General features: G+C 54.1%; 1 protein-coding gene across 2 annotated transcripts in view; it reads right to left on the reverse strand.

Annotated features, from left to right (window-relative positions):
* The window catches only part of BOC (BOC cell adhesion associated, oncogene regulated), a 57,039-nt gene that overhangs the window by 5,352 nt on the left and 35,139 nt on the right, over positions 1–16,548 (reverse strand). The window contains exons 4-12 of one of the 2 annotated variants that reach the window (XM_076349188.1): positions 10,494–10,640; positions 9,756–9,899; positions 9,029–9,322; positions 7,925–8,197; positions 6,922–7,220; positions 3,973–4,132; positions 2,968–3,078; positions 1,531–1,737; positions 525–706 (exon numbers count right to left, since the gene is read on the reverse strand). In XM_076349188.1, the coding sequence (XP_076205303.1) occupies positions 525–706; positions 1,531–1,737; positions 2,968–3,078; positions 3,973–4,132; positions 6,922–7,220; positions 7,925–8,197; positions 9,029–9,322; positions 9,756–9,899; positions 10,494–10,640 (1,817 nt within the window). Of the gene's footprint in view, positions 1–524; positions 707–1,530; positions 1,738–2,967; positions 3,079–3,972; positions 4,136–6,921; positions 7,221–7,924; positions 8,198–9,028; positions 9,323–9,755; positions 9,900–10,493; positions 10,641–16,548 lie in introns of both variants that reach the window. The other variant, XM_076349180.1, reaches the window with a different exon arrangement.

Consider the following 16,548-nt stretch of genomic DNA (forward strand, 5'->3'; position numbering starts at 1 on the left):
GTGTCCCTCTGAGTAAGCTCTAAGCTGTTGGAAACACTTGGATCTGGGCTTGTGATCCAAAAGATCCTGCCCACTCCTAAAAATCCTCTGGGGTGGACTGCTGAAAATGATTATCAGCACTTAGGACTGCTACCCAGCAAGTGAGAGTGAAGGACGTATCTGCTGGAAACTACTGGGACAGACAGAGGTGCTAATGGATTCCAGGAATTTGGCCAGGAGAGCAAGCAGCCGCCCCATGCGTTGTTGAACTGTGCTTGTTGAACAAAATGGTCAAGACCCTGAGGTTATCCGCTGAGATGCCTCCTGGATTCAGATGAAAAGGGTTTACTAGGCGCTCCGACTTCCCCCACTTCTATGTGGCCCAAGCCCAGTCCTCCTTCGCTGGAGGGAGCTATTGGATTCCAGACCCATTTGTGCTGGTGACAGGCTCCAGTGTGGTAACCTGGAAGATGTGTAAGCTGGGCAAGTAGCACCCACACACCTGTTTCCTGCACATTCGAGATCTCCGCCCCTACAAACCTTACCATCCACTTCAGCATGATGGTGGTCTCATTGATGGCATCTGTGAAGGTGATGTATGGCCCGGCCACAGGGCGCTCGTAGACTCGGTTGCTGTACCCAGACACCACGTATGGCCGAGATGCTGCACTGGGCTCGCTCTCTCCCAGGATGTTCAGTGCCCGGACACGGAATTTATAGGACATGCCTAGGGGAAAAATGGGAAATAAAAGAGTTGCAGAGGTTGGAGTCTTCCAAGACTTCTATTGTCAGCACAGGCTTGACTGTGGAGAGGGGCTACATCTTCTCCAGAAGGCAGAGAGCCTACAGAGAGGTTCTGATTGCAGTACAAACACTGAATGGCCAGATTTCAGCCATGTGCTAGATGGAGCCTGCTTTTATTTGCCTTCCCCAATTCCTGTCTGGATGGTCTAGAGGTCAGGTAGCAGTTCTGGAAGGTGCGTGGGTGGATTCAGAGATGCCTGAAAGGATGTCCTGACCCAAAAGCAGGTATGGGAAGGCGTCCTTCCTCTACTTATGGAAATTAAGTACATAAACATCAGTTAAAAGCTCAAAGCCTAAATAATTTTTATCCAAACACGGTTTTACTGGTCTTTAAGTTGAGGTAGATATGTCACCCTTTTAAGCTGTCCAACTCAGTGATGCCGTCTTTTCTCACGTGAAGTGCAATGGGAATTGTGTGCCCATCTGTCTTGCCTGTGGCTAAGGAAAGTTCTATCCTGTCTAGTAAATGGCAAAAACAAGTGCCTTTAGTAACTATATCCCGTAATACAGAAAAGCATGTGCAAGCCTCCCTGAGGGAGGTCAAATCTATGCTGGTCTTTGCAGCTGGAGAAATTGGAGAAGCATCTGCAACTTTTCCCCATGCATCTAAGGCTGAAGCTGGGGAGGCTTTGCTTTGCTCGCACATGCCGAGGCTAAGCATGACGTGACAGATGGCTAACTATCCTACAGGGACGGCACAGCTTTCCTGCAGACCTCCAGGAAGCAGGGAGGAGAACACCTGCCTACCTTTCTCCAGGCCTGGGATTTCCACAGAGAGGCGAGAGGGAGGAATGTCACTGGTGGCCAGGACCCAGTCTCCCAGCTTCTTCAATTTCTTATATTCCACACGGAAAGACTGGATGGGGAACCCACCATTCCCACGGGGGATCCAGGTCACGTACACAGATGTTTCTGATGCCATGGAGATGGTTGGACGGTCTGGTGCCTCTGGAGCTGCAAGGGGCACAGAAGGGCATCAGGACATGAAACACATTCCTCTCGCCCTGTCTGGAGGATCCTGTAGCTCAGAGGTATGTGAATGAAGGACTACCTGCATTGCACCCACCCACAGGCTCTTTAAGTCCTGAATGCTCTCTTCTTTCTGCCTCTTCATTAGAGCTGGCACCCCCAAATCCTCACTCCGTTCAGTTTGCGCCCTGCAAACATCTTTTACTCCTGCTTGCATCTCGCTCCTTTTCCACGCCCAACTCAAGTAGGATGAGACAAGGTTTGAGGTGTGTACACCCATCACAGGAGGGAGAGCAGTGAGAGGTGTGGATGCAGGGCTGGAGATAGATAGAGCAAAAGGCCTGGCTGATGTGGAAGCAGTGAGCAGGGGGAGACTGACATTGGGGATAGACAAGCGTAGGAGACAAAAACAGGAGAGGTTGAGAAGAACCAGCTGAGGAGGAAATAGGGAAAAGTTCTGAACTGTAGAAATGTAATTTGATAGGAAAACAATCAAAAGATGGGAGGGAAAGAGATGAACGGAGCTGTGGAGATGAAAGAAAACGCAACACATGAATAAGTGTGGGGGATTGAAGGAGGGGACTTCACAGAAAGGATAAGGATTGAAGGAGAGAATTTCACAGAAAGGATAATGGCACCGGTGACTAATAGTAACGGCAGATGCAAGGTGGGAAACAATGAATTGGGTTAACCGGTAAGGAGCTGATGTTTCTCCAGTGCAGCAAAATACCCAGATGGAGCACCCCCCACCCCTAGAATGGGCACTAACTGCCCCCTGTCAGGGCTTGGCTGAGAGATGAGGGTGCCAGGACCTGCAGGGGCTTGGTTGCCCTTTCTCTCCTCGCATTCCCCCAGTGCACGGCAGCTTGTTGGTCCTGTGCACCGCACATTCGCAGGCTCCACAGCAGGGCTTTCTGAACCCTCCACGTGAAACTCAGCAAGAGACAGTGAGTTTCTGACAAGCCCTTGCATTAACGGTGGGGACAGGCAGTGGGATCAGCCTGCTCTCCTAAGACAGACTGACTGCCAAGTGCAGTAGCAGGGGTGTCTGAGAAGGCCCTCTTCTCGTCGGGAGCTAGAGACCACCCATCCAGCTTTGCACAGTCTTGCTTTACCAGTGGAGACTTCAGCCCCAGCACGGCCTGGCTACTGCCACCCGCAAGAGATCCAGCACCCCTCGCCCTCCCTCCTTGCCCAATTCAGGGAGGGCCTTACGGGACAGACGGCTGTTGTCAGACTGGTTACTGCTCTGAGTGCTCGTGCCTGGGTCGTCCCTCTGGATTTGCTGCTCTTTGCTGGCAACAATCTCTGGTTTTGGGCGCCGGCCTGTGCAGAAGGGAGAGGTGGCATCAGTGACATGGAGACGTGGCTGAGAGTTCATTTTTGCTGTGATGAGCAAAGAAAATCTTCCTAGCCACGATGCCAAGGTAAGTACTCTCTGGACTCAAACGGCCCTAGGGGTTCAAAGTGCTCAACGTGCAGGCAGGCACTAAAGCTAAAGGGGCAGGTTTGTTAAACTGTTAATAGGTCCCCCTCATATTTAATTTTCTAAAACTTTTAATTAGTTTTCTTGAAATGTTGCTAGATTTCTGCCTGAGAAGGCAGTAAGATGGGGGCCTGAGGGGAGATGTGAGCAAGCCCACCACCATGGGGATGGATGCTACAAAGGGAATGCCATCCCCCATGCCTGCTGGAGACATGAAAAGCAGCCGGGGGACAGGGAGACTTAGTGTAGATGTTTGGAACATCCTTTTAGTGGCAAAGACAGTTTGGCACCAAGCAGACTGCGTGGGAAGGCTTGGAGTTTCCTTTAGTGCAGGACAAACTTTTAAGGACAGATTAGACAAACACCTGTTGGGAACAACCCCCATGGGCTGATCCTGTCTCCAGGCAGAGGATGGATTAAACGACCTCTTGACATCCCCGCCAGACCTATTTTCTACAGTTCTGCAGGTGTCCAACTGAAACACCGAGGGAGGAAGGGACTTACTCCAACCCAGGCAGAGAGGAAGACCTGATTTTCCCCATCCCATTTCAATCCCACCCTCCACTTTCCCTTCTGACAGAGTCGCTCTAAGCTGAGGGCAGATGGGTTTCCAGAGCAGAAACAGCCCCTTTGTGCTAAGGCTGGTGCCTATGCCTCAGGGCTGGGGCAGGACGTCTTGGAGGGGCCCTCCCCTGACTCAGAGCAAAACACCCAGGGAAAGGTTTGACCTTTACCAGTCCGGAAGGTCACCATGGCCGTCTGTCCCTCGCCGGCACAGTTGTGAGCGGCCATCTCCACCTCGTAGAGGCTCCCAGGGTCCAGCCTGGTGAGGGTCAGGCGGTGCTGCGAGGCTGGGACGTCCCTCACTGCCCAGCTGTCCGAGGCGTTGGTGACCTGCTGAGAGACCAACGCAGGCGTTGCAAAGCTGGGGGCAGGCTGGACTTCTTGCCTGCACCAAGCTCAGAAGCTTTTGTGACAGTTTGTGTATCAACCAGGGCTACCTTCCCTGCCCAGAGGCCAGCTCCCTGCCTGCAGAGGAGGGAGATGTTTGCAGCCTGATTTTGCAATGCTGAAGGATTCAGGTATAAGCAGGACCAGTCACCAAGCACCAGGGTGTTTTCTTGACCCCAGAGGTTCGCTCAGCCCCATTCTGTCCGCTGGTCCCCTCTTATACCACTGCCCCTCAATACGCGTAAAGCTCTGGAGCAGGCGCGCCCACAGAAGGCAGCGTTAGCCAGAGGCTCGAGCTGCTTTAGGAACCAAACCTCTCCTGCAGCCCCGCTGCTGAGCTGCTCATTTAGACACTGGCCATTTCCACGGGATGAGGTACCCGGACACCACTCTTTGGTCATCTGGACCTAAACCATTTGACTAACAGCTTTTTATCCAGTTTTATCCAGCCTCACCACTGGCACTTTCTGGCTGAAGTGAGGAACCGTAACGTTTGAGCACAGGTTTCTGCAGGGAAGAGACCGTGTATGGCTGTGGCCCCCAGGAAGGCTTGGAAACACAGTTTGTTTTTCGGTGATGCCACGATGCCCCATGCGGAGGGGGAGGGAAGGTGGGACCTTCCTCCTTCTCCCCAGCTGCAAGGATAATATTTTTGCAGGCAAATAGGCAGGACACTGAAGTGACCCGGTGCCGACAGGAGCATTAGCAATGCAGGCAACGCAACAAAACGGAAATGCCAAGACTCTGCCGTATCATTCATCTTCTCCAAGCGTTTGACACTGACTGATTAATGCCTGCCTCGTTTTATTTTTATTCCCGAGCCCATGGAGTTGTGAGGCCAGGGAGGGGAGCCTTAAAGACTACTAATATCCAGGAAAGAAAAAGAGAAATTCTTAAGAAACAAAGATAATGGCTGCATGGCATCTGACTGCTTGCAGGCTGCCGAGATTTTAGGGGCAGCATAAGAGCAGGGAAAAAGAGACATCCGCAGATATTTTCCAGAGGAGAAGCAGACCCTTGCCCAGTACAAATGTAAGCCTCCTGTCAGTAGGTTTTACTTTCCTTCTAATCATCTTTCACACAAAGAACCTTTTCTTTTGTTGCTGAATTGATTCCTTCTCTGCACACATGCTTTTCCAGTCAGAGATGTCAAAACCAGATCATTATATAACTTGATCCTAAGGATCTCTGATAGAAAGAGACTCTTTCTAAACAAGTTTAAGGGTTATTGGGACTAATTCCTTTCCACACAACCCTTAAGCATCCCAAGAAAGAGTCTCCAGCTGAGAATTTGGACTACACTGAAAACATATTACTGCAAACTGCAGTGACCCATGGTGACCTCCATTGCCCTACAGCCCCTTCCAGGTGAAGCGCTGAAAAAAAATAAAAAATGGACAAACTCCAGCCTGCAAGTTAAGATCGCATGCAGAATTGGTAGTTACATGATACACCATTGGGGGACAAATCTCTTCTTGGCAGACAACCAGAGCCAACAGTCTGGTGAGGCTTTTGGCATCTTTTGTTTTTTACTCAAGCTTGCCCTATTGTGTTCTTGTGTTAGCATCTTCTGCCTTTGTTTTAAAGGGCTCTTTAAAGAGATGGTTAGCTGAAACCCTCAGCTTAAGTTTTGTTTAGAAAGAAATCAAGGCTGTGTGGGGATTATAACAGCCTCCTATTATACCATATTTTCACAAAATCAAACAATTCCAGGAAAATAGATACGTATATTCACACATAATTGAAAACGGTGCCTTGCAGTGGCTGGGAATCCAAAACACGCCAGATCTGGAATGTACTCAAACCCCAAAGCAAAACCTGCCTCTCTGCTGCAACACCCTGCCTACCCAAAGGAAATACAAGCATCAAACAGATAAATTCAAGCCCCTTTTTTCCCCACTTATCCCCAGCAAAATGGGAAGAGATGCTCTGCACCTCAAAAGCAGAATTTTTACCTCAACAATGCTTTGCTATTTAGAGAAACCGCTGGTCTACAGCTCTGCCTGCACTCTGCCTGTGGTGCCGAGAAGCACCATAGAGGACAGGAGCCCTTGGGCTCAAGCAGGGCTCGGCAGTGCACTGTGTGCTCACGCTGCGCCGCCAACCAAGACACATGCTCAACAGTGCACTGCCTTTCAGCTTCCAGAATAAAACCGGTGGTTGAGGGCCTTCCCAGAGGACTTAGCATGGCTATGACAGCTCTCTGCCGGCTCCTCACAGTCACTGAGCGTGGGTGCTTCAGTGCTGCTGAGCAGGGCAGGTACGTGCAGCAGAGAGAGGCCACTGCTCTGTGTCCTGCAGCCCAAGCCTTTCAAGGCAGAGGTGTCCCCGTGACTTGTGCCAAGACAAAAGCATTACAGAGCAACTCACTGTGCAATTCACCCTCAGGACTTCCTATTTGTGTAAGCACACAACTGGGAATTGGAAGTGGAAGCTCTTCAGACTGGAAATACATATGTGTGCATACGCCCTCTGCTTACTTAGGCCAACGGGCACTGCTATGGGCTCCTCTTGGACAGCTTGGCAAACGTCCTCTCGCAGCCTGTACTCATCAGACCTCAACAGGCTGAGGCTGCAGCTGAGGAGGTCCCACCAACCAGCGCTACCATTGAGCGATGGGTGCCCCTGCCCCAACGCACCTGTTCACGAGGTGTGAAAATGTGCAGTGAGGCCACCAGCCTGCCTGTGGAACGGCGCAGAGGAAAGATGGGAGCAGGGTGAAACAGCGATACCTTGCGATGCTTCACCACGTAATAGAGGATGGGGGCTCTGCTGTCAGGCCGGGGTCTCCACACCAGATCGTAGCTGTCCGTCTTGGATGTCCGGGGAGAACTGAGGATGATGGGGGCCTCAGCTGGAGACACCAGCTCCCTGTTGGCTGCACACTGTGGAGATGCTGACAGTGGGGTCGTCCCAGGCTTTGGCAGTCCAGCTTTATCCAGGGGCAGCTTTAAGGCGCTGTCCCTGGAAGGTGGTGTTGGAGGCTGAGCCGAGCCCAGCTGGACATCTCGCCCAGGGTTGAGTGTAGCTCCTGAAATACAAGGTGTCGAGGCAGGGTAAATGCCCGTCCCAGTCTGCGGTGAAGGCAGAGTTATGAGCCCCCTGAACCTCTCAGAAGACCGGCACTATACACCCATTGCAGCACAGGTACCTTAGAGGTATCAGGTCCCAGGCAGTGCTGCCTGCTGCACCACTCAAAAAGGTGTTGGCAACAGTCTCTCTTTCTCCCGCTATAAACCTAACACACCTCACTGGGGCCTCTCCGAGAACAGGCCTTGGCCACATGGGGCTTCCTCCCTCTCTGAAGCCCCTCTTACCCTGGATAAGTTCAGCAAGGTTCAAGGAATCAGGTGGTACCTCTCTTAGCCCAGGTGAATCCACCCACATAAGTGTTTATGCTCTTGCTCAGTGCAAGCTCAGAGGCAGAGCTGAGTAAGCCATGGGGTAAGGCACTACGCCCAGATGTCCTATGCCTCTCATGTAGAGATAGCTCAAGTATGCACACATGGCACTGCACTTAGAAGCAAAACCACTACCATCTGTTCCTACAGGGAGATACGGAGATCCCAGTCAAGAAAGCACTTGAAGTGTAGGGTGAAAGGGAGGGAAGAGCAAGGCAGCTCAAACACAAGCAGGAAGGTTACACACCAACTTTCTTCTCCTGCTCCCCCTGCTCTTTCCCTGTGCGTTAGGCTCTGGGATTGAATGGTCACAAGCTTGGAGAGAGGAACTTACCCGGCCGGGCTGTCCTCAGTTGCACCATGGCTTGCGCGCTGCCGACCTCGTTCTCTGCCATGCACTGGTATATGCCGTCATCCTCAGGCCCCACGCTGACCAGCCGCAGCGCCCTGCGGGAGAGCCGGAGCCGGTGGCTGGCGGAGAGGGGGACAGCGTTGCGCAGCCACATGATGGAGGGCTGGGGGTTCCCTCGCACCTCACAGGTGAACTTGGCACTCTGGCCCCAGGGAATGATCTGCTGGGACAGCTCCATGGTGACCTCCGGGGGCTCTGCGTGAGGAGAAAACACAGCTGCTGAGTGCCACTTGGCAGGGAGCATGGCATTGTCATGGCTTTGCACTTTCCTCTCTGGCAGAGACGAGGGCAGAGTGCTGGATCCTTACCCCACCCCACCCCCAAGTCCCACTCCCTTTGCGGGGGCCCGCAGGGGTCCGCTTCATTGTGCCTCCCCTTCAGCATCCACACGAACCGCAAGGAGAGGTGGCCCAAGGCCATCTGTCCCTCTCAGATGACAGCAGCCACCTACAAGTCCCATTTTTGAGCTGAAATGCTACTCTGCAAAGATTGTGCTTGTGCCAAAACAACACCGGCACCTGGATGAAATGCAATCCAATAAAACATAGGCTTAGCCTCCCTAATGCTTGTGAGAAGGGGAAGGATGCATGGTAGAAATATCTAAGGTGTAGTACCCCTTACATTTCCCACCCCATAGAGAGCTTCCCTACAGAACAGAGCAAAAAGCAAGTCACTCATGTCTTTCCTATGCCAATGTCAAATACGTCTAAGAAGCAGCCAGTCCTCCACTAAAGAGTGGAGAGTCAGAGTAAACCCAGTGCCACAAATGACAAGAGAAGAGCTTCTGCAGGGGAAGGGAGGATCCATCATCTCCAGCTCATGGTGGGAGCCAGGAAGGAGGAACTAACCACCACCCTCAAGGAAGAATTCATCCCATCTCCTAGAAACTGGAACTACAAGCAGGGGTTTGCTTTACGTTGCGGTTTGTCGAGGGAGAGGAAGAGTACAGCAGCACTAGTATTTTCCCCTGAAAGCTGTGGAGAAATTCCAAGCCCTTCCTGAAACAAGGACTACAGCAGCACTCACCGAACACCTGCACGCTGTAGAAGATGAATGCGGCTCCGGCCTCCCCAACCCCATTGTCAGCTGTGCAGCTGTAGGTCCCCGAGTCCTCTTCACTCGTGGGGTCAATCAGGAGGTTGCTGAGCAGGAAGCGTGTCTTGTTGTACGCGGAGACGCTGGAGCCGTCTTTGGCCCAGGTGACCCGCGGTGGGGGGATCCCGCTGGCCACACACTCCAGGATGAGGCTTTGGCCCTTGGTGACAATGATGGTCTGAGCTTCGGGGGGGTAGATTATCCGGGCTGCCTCCGCCGTGGAGCCTGGTGAGGAGAGGAGGAGGAAGGAGGTGGGTGGGAAGGAAGGCGGCCAGTGGGAAAGCGCCCTGTGCAGAGTGCAGGTAGGGGTAATAGTAGCGCTAGCACGGCTCCCCTGCGCTGCGGTAGATAAACGGCAAGGCAGGCCAAGAGGAACATTCCTTAAGGGATGCGTGCACACAGCAAGCGGTCTTGCCAGAGGGCTAAGGGCCTTTGCTCACCCATCACCAAGAACAAATCCTGAGGAGGTACGGCAATCCCAGGGTTGCACACACATACCCCAGGAGCAGACCTTGGGGCCTTCTGCTGCTGGAAAGGAGTTTTCCCAGCAACTGATAATATCGGTTCACATGGAAAACCAGCTGCAATAGCACTGGTACATGCTCACAGGCCTGGAAGTGCTACGAAGAAGACGTGCAGTGAAGGGAGAGCGGCTTACGTCTCACGCGGAGCCTCTCGCTGGAGACCGAGGTTTTCACCTCCTGCGTCACGGGGTTGTAGGCAGCACATTTGTAAGTCCCCTCATCCTCTTGGCTGGCATTGACAATCTGAAGGTTCCCGGATGGCATGATAAGGTAATTGTCTGTAGGGAGACAAGAGGAGGTGGCATGTGGTTATAAGACATGTCCCCCCTCTGGAAGAAATGCAGTGCCCTGAAGAAAAGGTGGACAAGTGGGAAGGGAAAAAACCCCATGATAACACTGACGGCACTGAAATGACCCCTTTTGGTTCAAGTATCAGGGGAGCAATGATGCAATGGTGGGAGGAACAGAGCCTTAGGTGAAGCTAGCTTGTCACAGGTACAGGCAGCAGATGGAGTGAAGCTGCAAAATTCAGATCCAAATTTAAAAAGTTTCCCCAAATTCAAAAGTCGCCTTTATCTAGGCTGGGTTAAAGGAGCACTTCAAGGACATATGGAGACGCCCGATGAAAACTGATGTGGTGCATCACCTAGTTCTACTTTCTTTCCTCTTCCACAGCTGGTGTTACACATGGCTCCCTAGTGCCAGGCAGCAGAAACATAAAGGAGACCTGGCAGAGACCCTAAACTAACCTGTGCTCAGACCGGTAGCGAAGGAACAAGGAGGCAGCAGGCAGAGAAAGCTACTGCTGGTAGGGAAGGGTAAAACAGGGTCCTGAGAGGGGACCCAGCGGGACAGACCTTTGTGGCACTCACCTCGGGAGGCCTCTAGCCACTCCTGCTTCACGCTGTAGCGGACCTGAGCCTTGGGGTGACTTTCAGGCAGGTCGCAGGCGATCACGGCTGTGTTCCCTTCATCTACCTCGATCACATGCTGGCCGTCGAACTTGAAATCTTTCAGATCTGTAGAGAGAGTGAACGACAGGGTATCTCAGTGGCTGGCTCCGCAGCCTGGTGTCAGCTCAGCCTCTCCCTGCAGACCTGGGGCTGTTTCACTGTGGTGGCAGCAGAGGACCGTTCTGTCCCCAGCAGCTAGGGAAACTGGCCTGGTTTCAGAGCTTTATTTTTTTTTCTCCTCCTCCTTCCTACAAAACGGATAACTTAAAACACAGCTTCTGGAGAAGCCGCCTGCTCCACGGCTGAGAAACTGGGTGTGAAGAATCCTGGCCTGAGAGTGAAAAATGAGCCAACTTACTGCAGCACTGAAGGGTGGCCAAAAATGGTCCTTCTGCCGCCTGCTATTTCAAACGCAGCTGCTGTCCTGCTACAGAGAAGCTAACTTTGTAGTCATATCTCAGGGAGCCCAGTCTGCTTCAAGGGTGCACAGATGCCAGGTGACACAGTAGGAGAGGGTGTATGAGCGCTGGACGGTCCCAGAACTGCCCTGAGCTCCTCCAGTGCCTGAGCTATCAGTGTCTCCACTCCGGGCACTCTTGCTCCCATCAAATATCTCACAGCTGAAGGCTGGTTAACCATGAGACTTTGCGTGTACCCAAGCAGTGTCCATGCCCCAGTCCAAAGAACAGGGACTTTCAAGGAAAAGCAGCTCCTCCTCTACATGGCACAGCTGCCCCCTCCCTAAAGCAGCTGTGAAACCACCCCGTCCCAGCACATGTCCCCCTACGAGGCTGTGACAGGGGTTGCTGCCCCGGCAGGGCTGATGCAGGCAGCAGGAGTGGAAGCACAGGGCTGGGGGGGGAAGGGGTGCTTGACTTTTTGTTTTCTTTTCCCTGTTTTTCAAAGCAGGAGCAGAGGATTGCGGTGAAACCCCATGGATCTGGTAGGGCAGAGAGCACGCCAGCCTGGCCCTGCCAAGCTTCCCAGAGATGAAACTGGTCCCCTCTCTCCCTGGGCATGATGGCAAATCTTTCCAGGGCGCTGCAAGCCCAAAGTTTGTCTTGATCAGCCTGTGCCAGGAGGGAGAGGGTTTTGTGCCAGGAAAAAAGTCCGGCGCACGCATTTTTACGGTGCCATGCACCAGCCCAGGCAACCACTAGTGACAACTGCACATCCCGCAGCTGGTCACAAGTCACATCATTGTCACGTCAAGGCTCAAGCTGGCCCATCTTCCCCAGGACCCAGCACTAACACACATCTCCCTAGCAGCACGCCACTAAATCCGGATAAGACCGCACTCCCTTTTCAAAACCCCACGCTAAGGCAGCACGTCGCATCCCTCGCCACGGCACAGCGTGGCCACGCGCTGTCAGCAGCTCCCTCACCCCTCAAAACCCATCCCAGGACGTGGCGCCCGTGACCTCGGGCAGTTTGGAGAGCTGGGGGGAAGCAGGAGGGCTGGCGGACGGCAGGCAGCCTCCCTTGGCAGCCCCGGCCGGCAGAAAAATGTGGTTTTGTTCTCTGGGAAATGCAGCAGCTCTCCAAGAGCAAAAGACAACTCTGGCTCCAAGCTTCTCCCACCCACAGTCATGGAAAAGTGACATGAAATTTCTCAAGCAGACTTTCTGATTAAAGCAAGATCCTTTATGGAGTTTAAATAAAAACCAGCTCTCTTGGCAAGATGGTGAGAAAGCCTCCCCGAGTGCGGCGCGGAGGGGCTGCCGGGCGGCTGCCGGGGGAGCCAGCGTTCCCGGGTCTAGATCTGAGGGAAGGGGAGGAGGTTGAAAAGAGAAGGGGAGGTTTTGCAATGTCATAAAAATGATTTGCAGTGAACATGCTTAATACTTCTGGAATTTCTTGGCATCATTCAATTAAAAAAAAAAAATAAAAAGAAGGAATACGGGTGAACTTCAGAAATGTGATTAATCCTTTAACGCAAGCCGAGGAGGGGAGCCATGTTTCCACTAGGTATTAAAGCCAGATGAAGGTTAACTCTTAACTTGTGAAAAGCTGGCAGTGCCTCGTGCTCCTCCAACAACGAAAGTTACTGCTGGGGAGGGGAAGGGTGCTGGATATTTTCTCCTCTTCGCTTTTTATATTTGATCAAGGAATAAAATAGTAAAAGCCGCAGAAATGGAAAGAGGTGGAGAAGAGGCGAGAGCCCAGTGTCTGCCTGCCCACATCACGCATATTTCTCCGATCAACAAAATATAAACGAGCATCAGGAAAATTAATGTGCGCCTTGGTGGTCTGGATTCATCACAGCCAAATTAAGATTTCGGAGCCAAGGCATAGGCTCCAGCAATGCTGGCAGGGATCTGCACGCAAACACACACACGCGCGTGCATGCATGCACAGACCCTGAAAAGGAGAAGGGGCCCAGGAGCCCGGAGGAAGAGCAGACCCCCGGCCCCGGCACAGCGGAGCCCACCGGGAAGCACCACGCTCTCAGAGATGGAAGATGATGTCCCCGTGCTGGGGGACCCCGGGACGACCTTGGGCTGGGTGGACATGGGGGTCCCTCACATGCAGCCCCCCAGGCGGCAGCTCAGCCCACCGCTGTCACAGCTGTGAGTGCCGCAGCCCTACGGGGGGGGGGAGCAGGACCCCCGGCTCTTCCTGCCTTCCCCTCCTAGCCTGGCTGCGGGGGGTGAGGGGCGAAGCTGTGGACGGAAGGGGAAAGGACAGAGGAAGGGGATCCTGGGGTGGCTGGAAGAGCAAGAACTGGGCACTGCCAGGGAAGTGGAGCGAAACCAGCAGGGGAGAGGGGAAAAACATCAGGTGGGCACCGGGACAAACTATTTTCCAATACGCAAGTGTACGAACTTCCTGCCAAACTACTCCCCTAAATTCCTGCTCCCCCACAGCGAACAAGACTGTTTTATTTGCCAGTGGGTTTTGGCCATGGGCGGTCTCAACCGCCCCGCTCCCTGCTGGTACGGGCACATACAGCTGTCCATTAATGCCGATGGGTCGGCTGGAGCTGGCAAGGGGTGGTTGGGGGCACTGCCGGCCCCGTGGTAGGGGCACCCCGTCTGCGTGGGACGATCCCCCCCTTCACACACCCCTTTGCACTTGGCCCCAGCGTGGCAAAATGGAGGCTGCCATGCTGGGCTAGGACACACAATTTTTCCCGGGGGGCTTCAAATGAGCCCCCCGGCAATGTGGGGAGCCACACATGCCTCCCCCCTTCAGGCAGTGCAGAGACAGGTGGAGGAGAGGGTCAGCGCCAGGGGGGATGCAGCACTTACCCCTTCGGCTGCCCGGCCGGCAGCAGCGGTGCCCCATGTCTAACATGCAATTTGCACCCCGGGTCTAACTCCCGCCACAGCTGGAAGAAACCACATCCCCTCTCCCCTGGCTGGGTTTTCCTTTTCATATGGCAGCGCATGACGTGCCAGCCCATGTCCTTGTCCTTAAAAGACACGCTTGATCACAGGGAAGCAGCAAGTCCTCATCCACCAGCCACCGGCCGGGAGGTGCTGCGGACAGACAGACAGAGCACTGCCAATCCCAGCCGTGCTGGGATAACAGGGTTTATTTTTTTCCCTTTTTTTTTTTGTTGTTTAGAAGGGAGTGCAACCAAAGGCCATTGCTTGTGTCCATCTGTGCCCCACTCCAAGGCGCGATGAGGCGAGCCGGGGCGCAGGGAGGGTCAGCCCTGTGGCTAGCTGCGCCGCTGTCATAGGGGAGGGAAACCAGCTGAATCCCAGGGCCGGGGGCCAAGCAACGAGGCAGCTGAGACAGACCAGATTAAATGAATGGGAGACCATAAATAACTTTGGAGAAGAAGCACTAGTAAGTAAAATGCCGGCCCTGAAGGTAAAAGTCCTCCCCGCTGTAGGGAAGGGTGAGGGTGGGAAGGGAAGGAACCCGAGAAGGGGAATGGGCAGGGACGGGGGTCCCGCAGTCTGGGGGCAGACACCTTCCGCTAATTCCCCCGCTGCTGTCAGAGCAGCCTGGGGTTGTGGCTCTCACTCCCTGTCCGGTCACCACCACAGGAGCCTGGGCACCTGTGCCGTCACCACCAGCCCCCTCCCGCCTCGCCGGGACAGGCGCAGCCCCCCGGCCTCCCACCTGCTCACACCCCCCCAAGTGCATCCCCCCGCACCGTGCCCCAGCCCCACTCCCCAACATTGCCCCGGGCCCGTCGCACAGCCCTCGTGCCACAGCTCCGCCAGCTCAAGAAACACCACCTGTGTTTTCCTTCTCTCCCCTCCTCACACCACCTCTGCCCCCGGGGCCAGAGCCCCCCGTACCTGCTCAGCAAATGCTTTTCCAACACGCAGCCACCCCCTTCCCTCCCTCTCTCCCTCCCTCCCGCCACCGCCTCCGGGGAGCCGTCAGAGGAGAGGCCCAGGCAGAGGAAAATGAATGGGGCTGTCTTCAGAAAGCAGCTGCAAATTCCTGGGGGATGCCTAGCTCGACCCGGTGCAGGGTCACTGCCCACGAGTGCCGCGTGTTGAGGCCTGGCTTCCCCCACGTGCTGCCGCAAAGCCGAGGGCTGCCCTCGCCGGCAGCGCTGATGGAGGGCCACAGGGCAATGAGCCTCCCTTGTCCCACAGTGTCCCCGGGACACAGGTGCCCCGCACTCCTCTCATCCCTGGCCGTGAGGGATACACTGGAACAGGTGGAGTCCCTTTGCTGCACCCCTCATCTATTTTTTTGTTTTGTTTTTAAACGTCACCTTTATCCAGATCAGGCTTGCTGTTGGGCTCACTGCACTGATTTTCCACGCACACAGCTGAATGCTGGGAGTTGCACGGCTTTCGCCACCTCTGCCTGCCGGCTTTGCTCCAGCCCTGCACTTCAGCTGCCCCGTGAGCTCCACCAAGGGCTCTTGACCTTCTGAGCCTTTTGCTGTTGCAGGACCAGCCCACAGCACTGTGTTCGTGTCCCTGGTGGATTTATCCGGCTGCATCAGAGCCTACTGCAGCCATACATTTTTCATATATCACCTCCACCCAGGAGAGGGGCCAGAGTAAGGCTTCTGGAGTGATGGCAAATTTGCCACCTGCAAGTGGGCAGAGAAAATACCTTTCTCTTTCTTGCAGCTCTCAGCCATATGAAGACTTAGGACCTGGCTTGGAAAACCAGGAATACTCCTGCCCCATTCATTCAAGCTGTCCCAGACTCCAGCCCATCACTGCCGGGCCGAAGGGCTGCCTCGGGGCCATGTGAGGCTGATCTTGGCGCAGCACGCCAGGCCAGCAGTGATCAGCAGGTATCTATCTGCGCCGATGTGCCATGGGCTGCCAAGCTTGAGTGTGGGATCACGGAGCACCAGGTCAGCTCTAACTGGACTCAGAAGTGCTCAGGTAATGCCTGAAGTGCTGCTCCTTTTGTTGCTTTAAGAAATTTCCCCCTTTCTGCAAATCCCTCCTCCCTCTACCCCTCGGCTATACAATGGCTATTTTAGCTCCGCTGGAGGAATTAAATGCTAGTTTCAACCAGCCCTCTGAGCCACGGAGAGCAGAGATGGACTCGGCATTGCTGTGCCACAGACAGGAGAAGGAGGTATCGGTCCCAAGGCTATGCTGTGGCTGCCAGCATGGCAGCGATGGTTGCTGACTGTCAGCAAAGCACAAGGAGGCCCTGAGGGACCGGGCATGCACAGCCTGGGGCACTGGGAGGTTGTTTCCTCCAAAGGAGGAGAGAAAGGAGTGGAAATAGCCTAAAAATTGGCCAGATGATGTTACCTACACCCCTCGAAACCTAGCAAGACACTTTTTCCAATGACTCCAGGTCCTCTTCCAAAATAAACCTTGAAAATATTTCCACCCACACCCCACCACTGCTTTCAGTCATGTTCAAGTTTCACTTTCCTCCTGGCCCCCCAAAATAATTTTTGGATGGGGCTAAGACTTTCAGAGGGTTTTCTTTCAGCCCAGCAGGTGATCTGGAAGAGATGTATCAACTGCAGTGCTGACCTGCCAGGGGCTTCCTTCTCTACCCGCAGAAACATGGTCCCCAC

The sequence above is a fragment of the Aptenodytes patagonicus genome, chromosome 1 (assembly GCF_965638725.1).
Source record: "Aptenodytes patagonicus chromosome 1, bAptPat1.pri.cur, whole genome shotgun sequence".
Classification (NCBI taxonomy): Eukaryota; Metazoa; Chordata; class Aves; order Sphenisciformes; family Spheniscidae; genus Aptenodytes; species Aptenodytes patagonicus.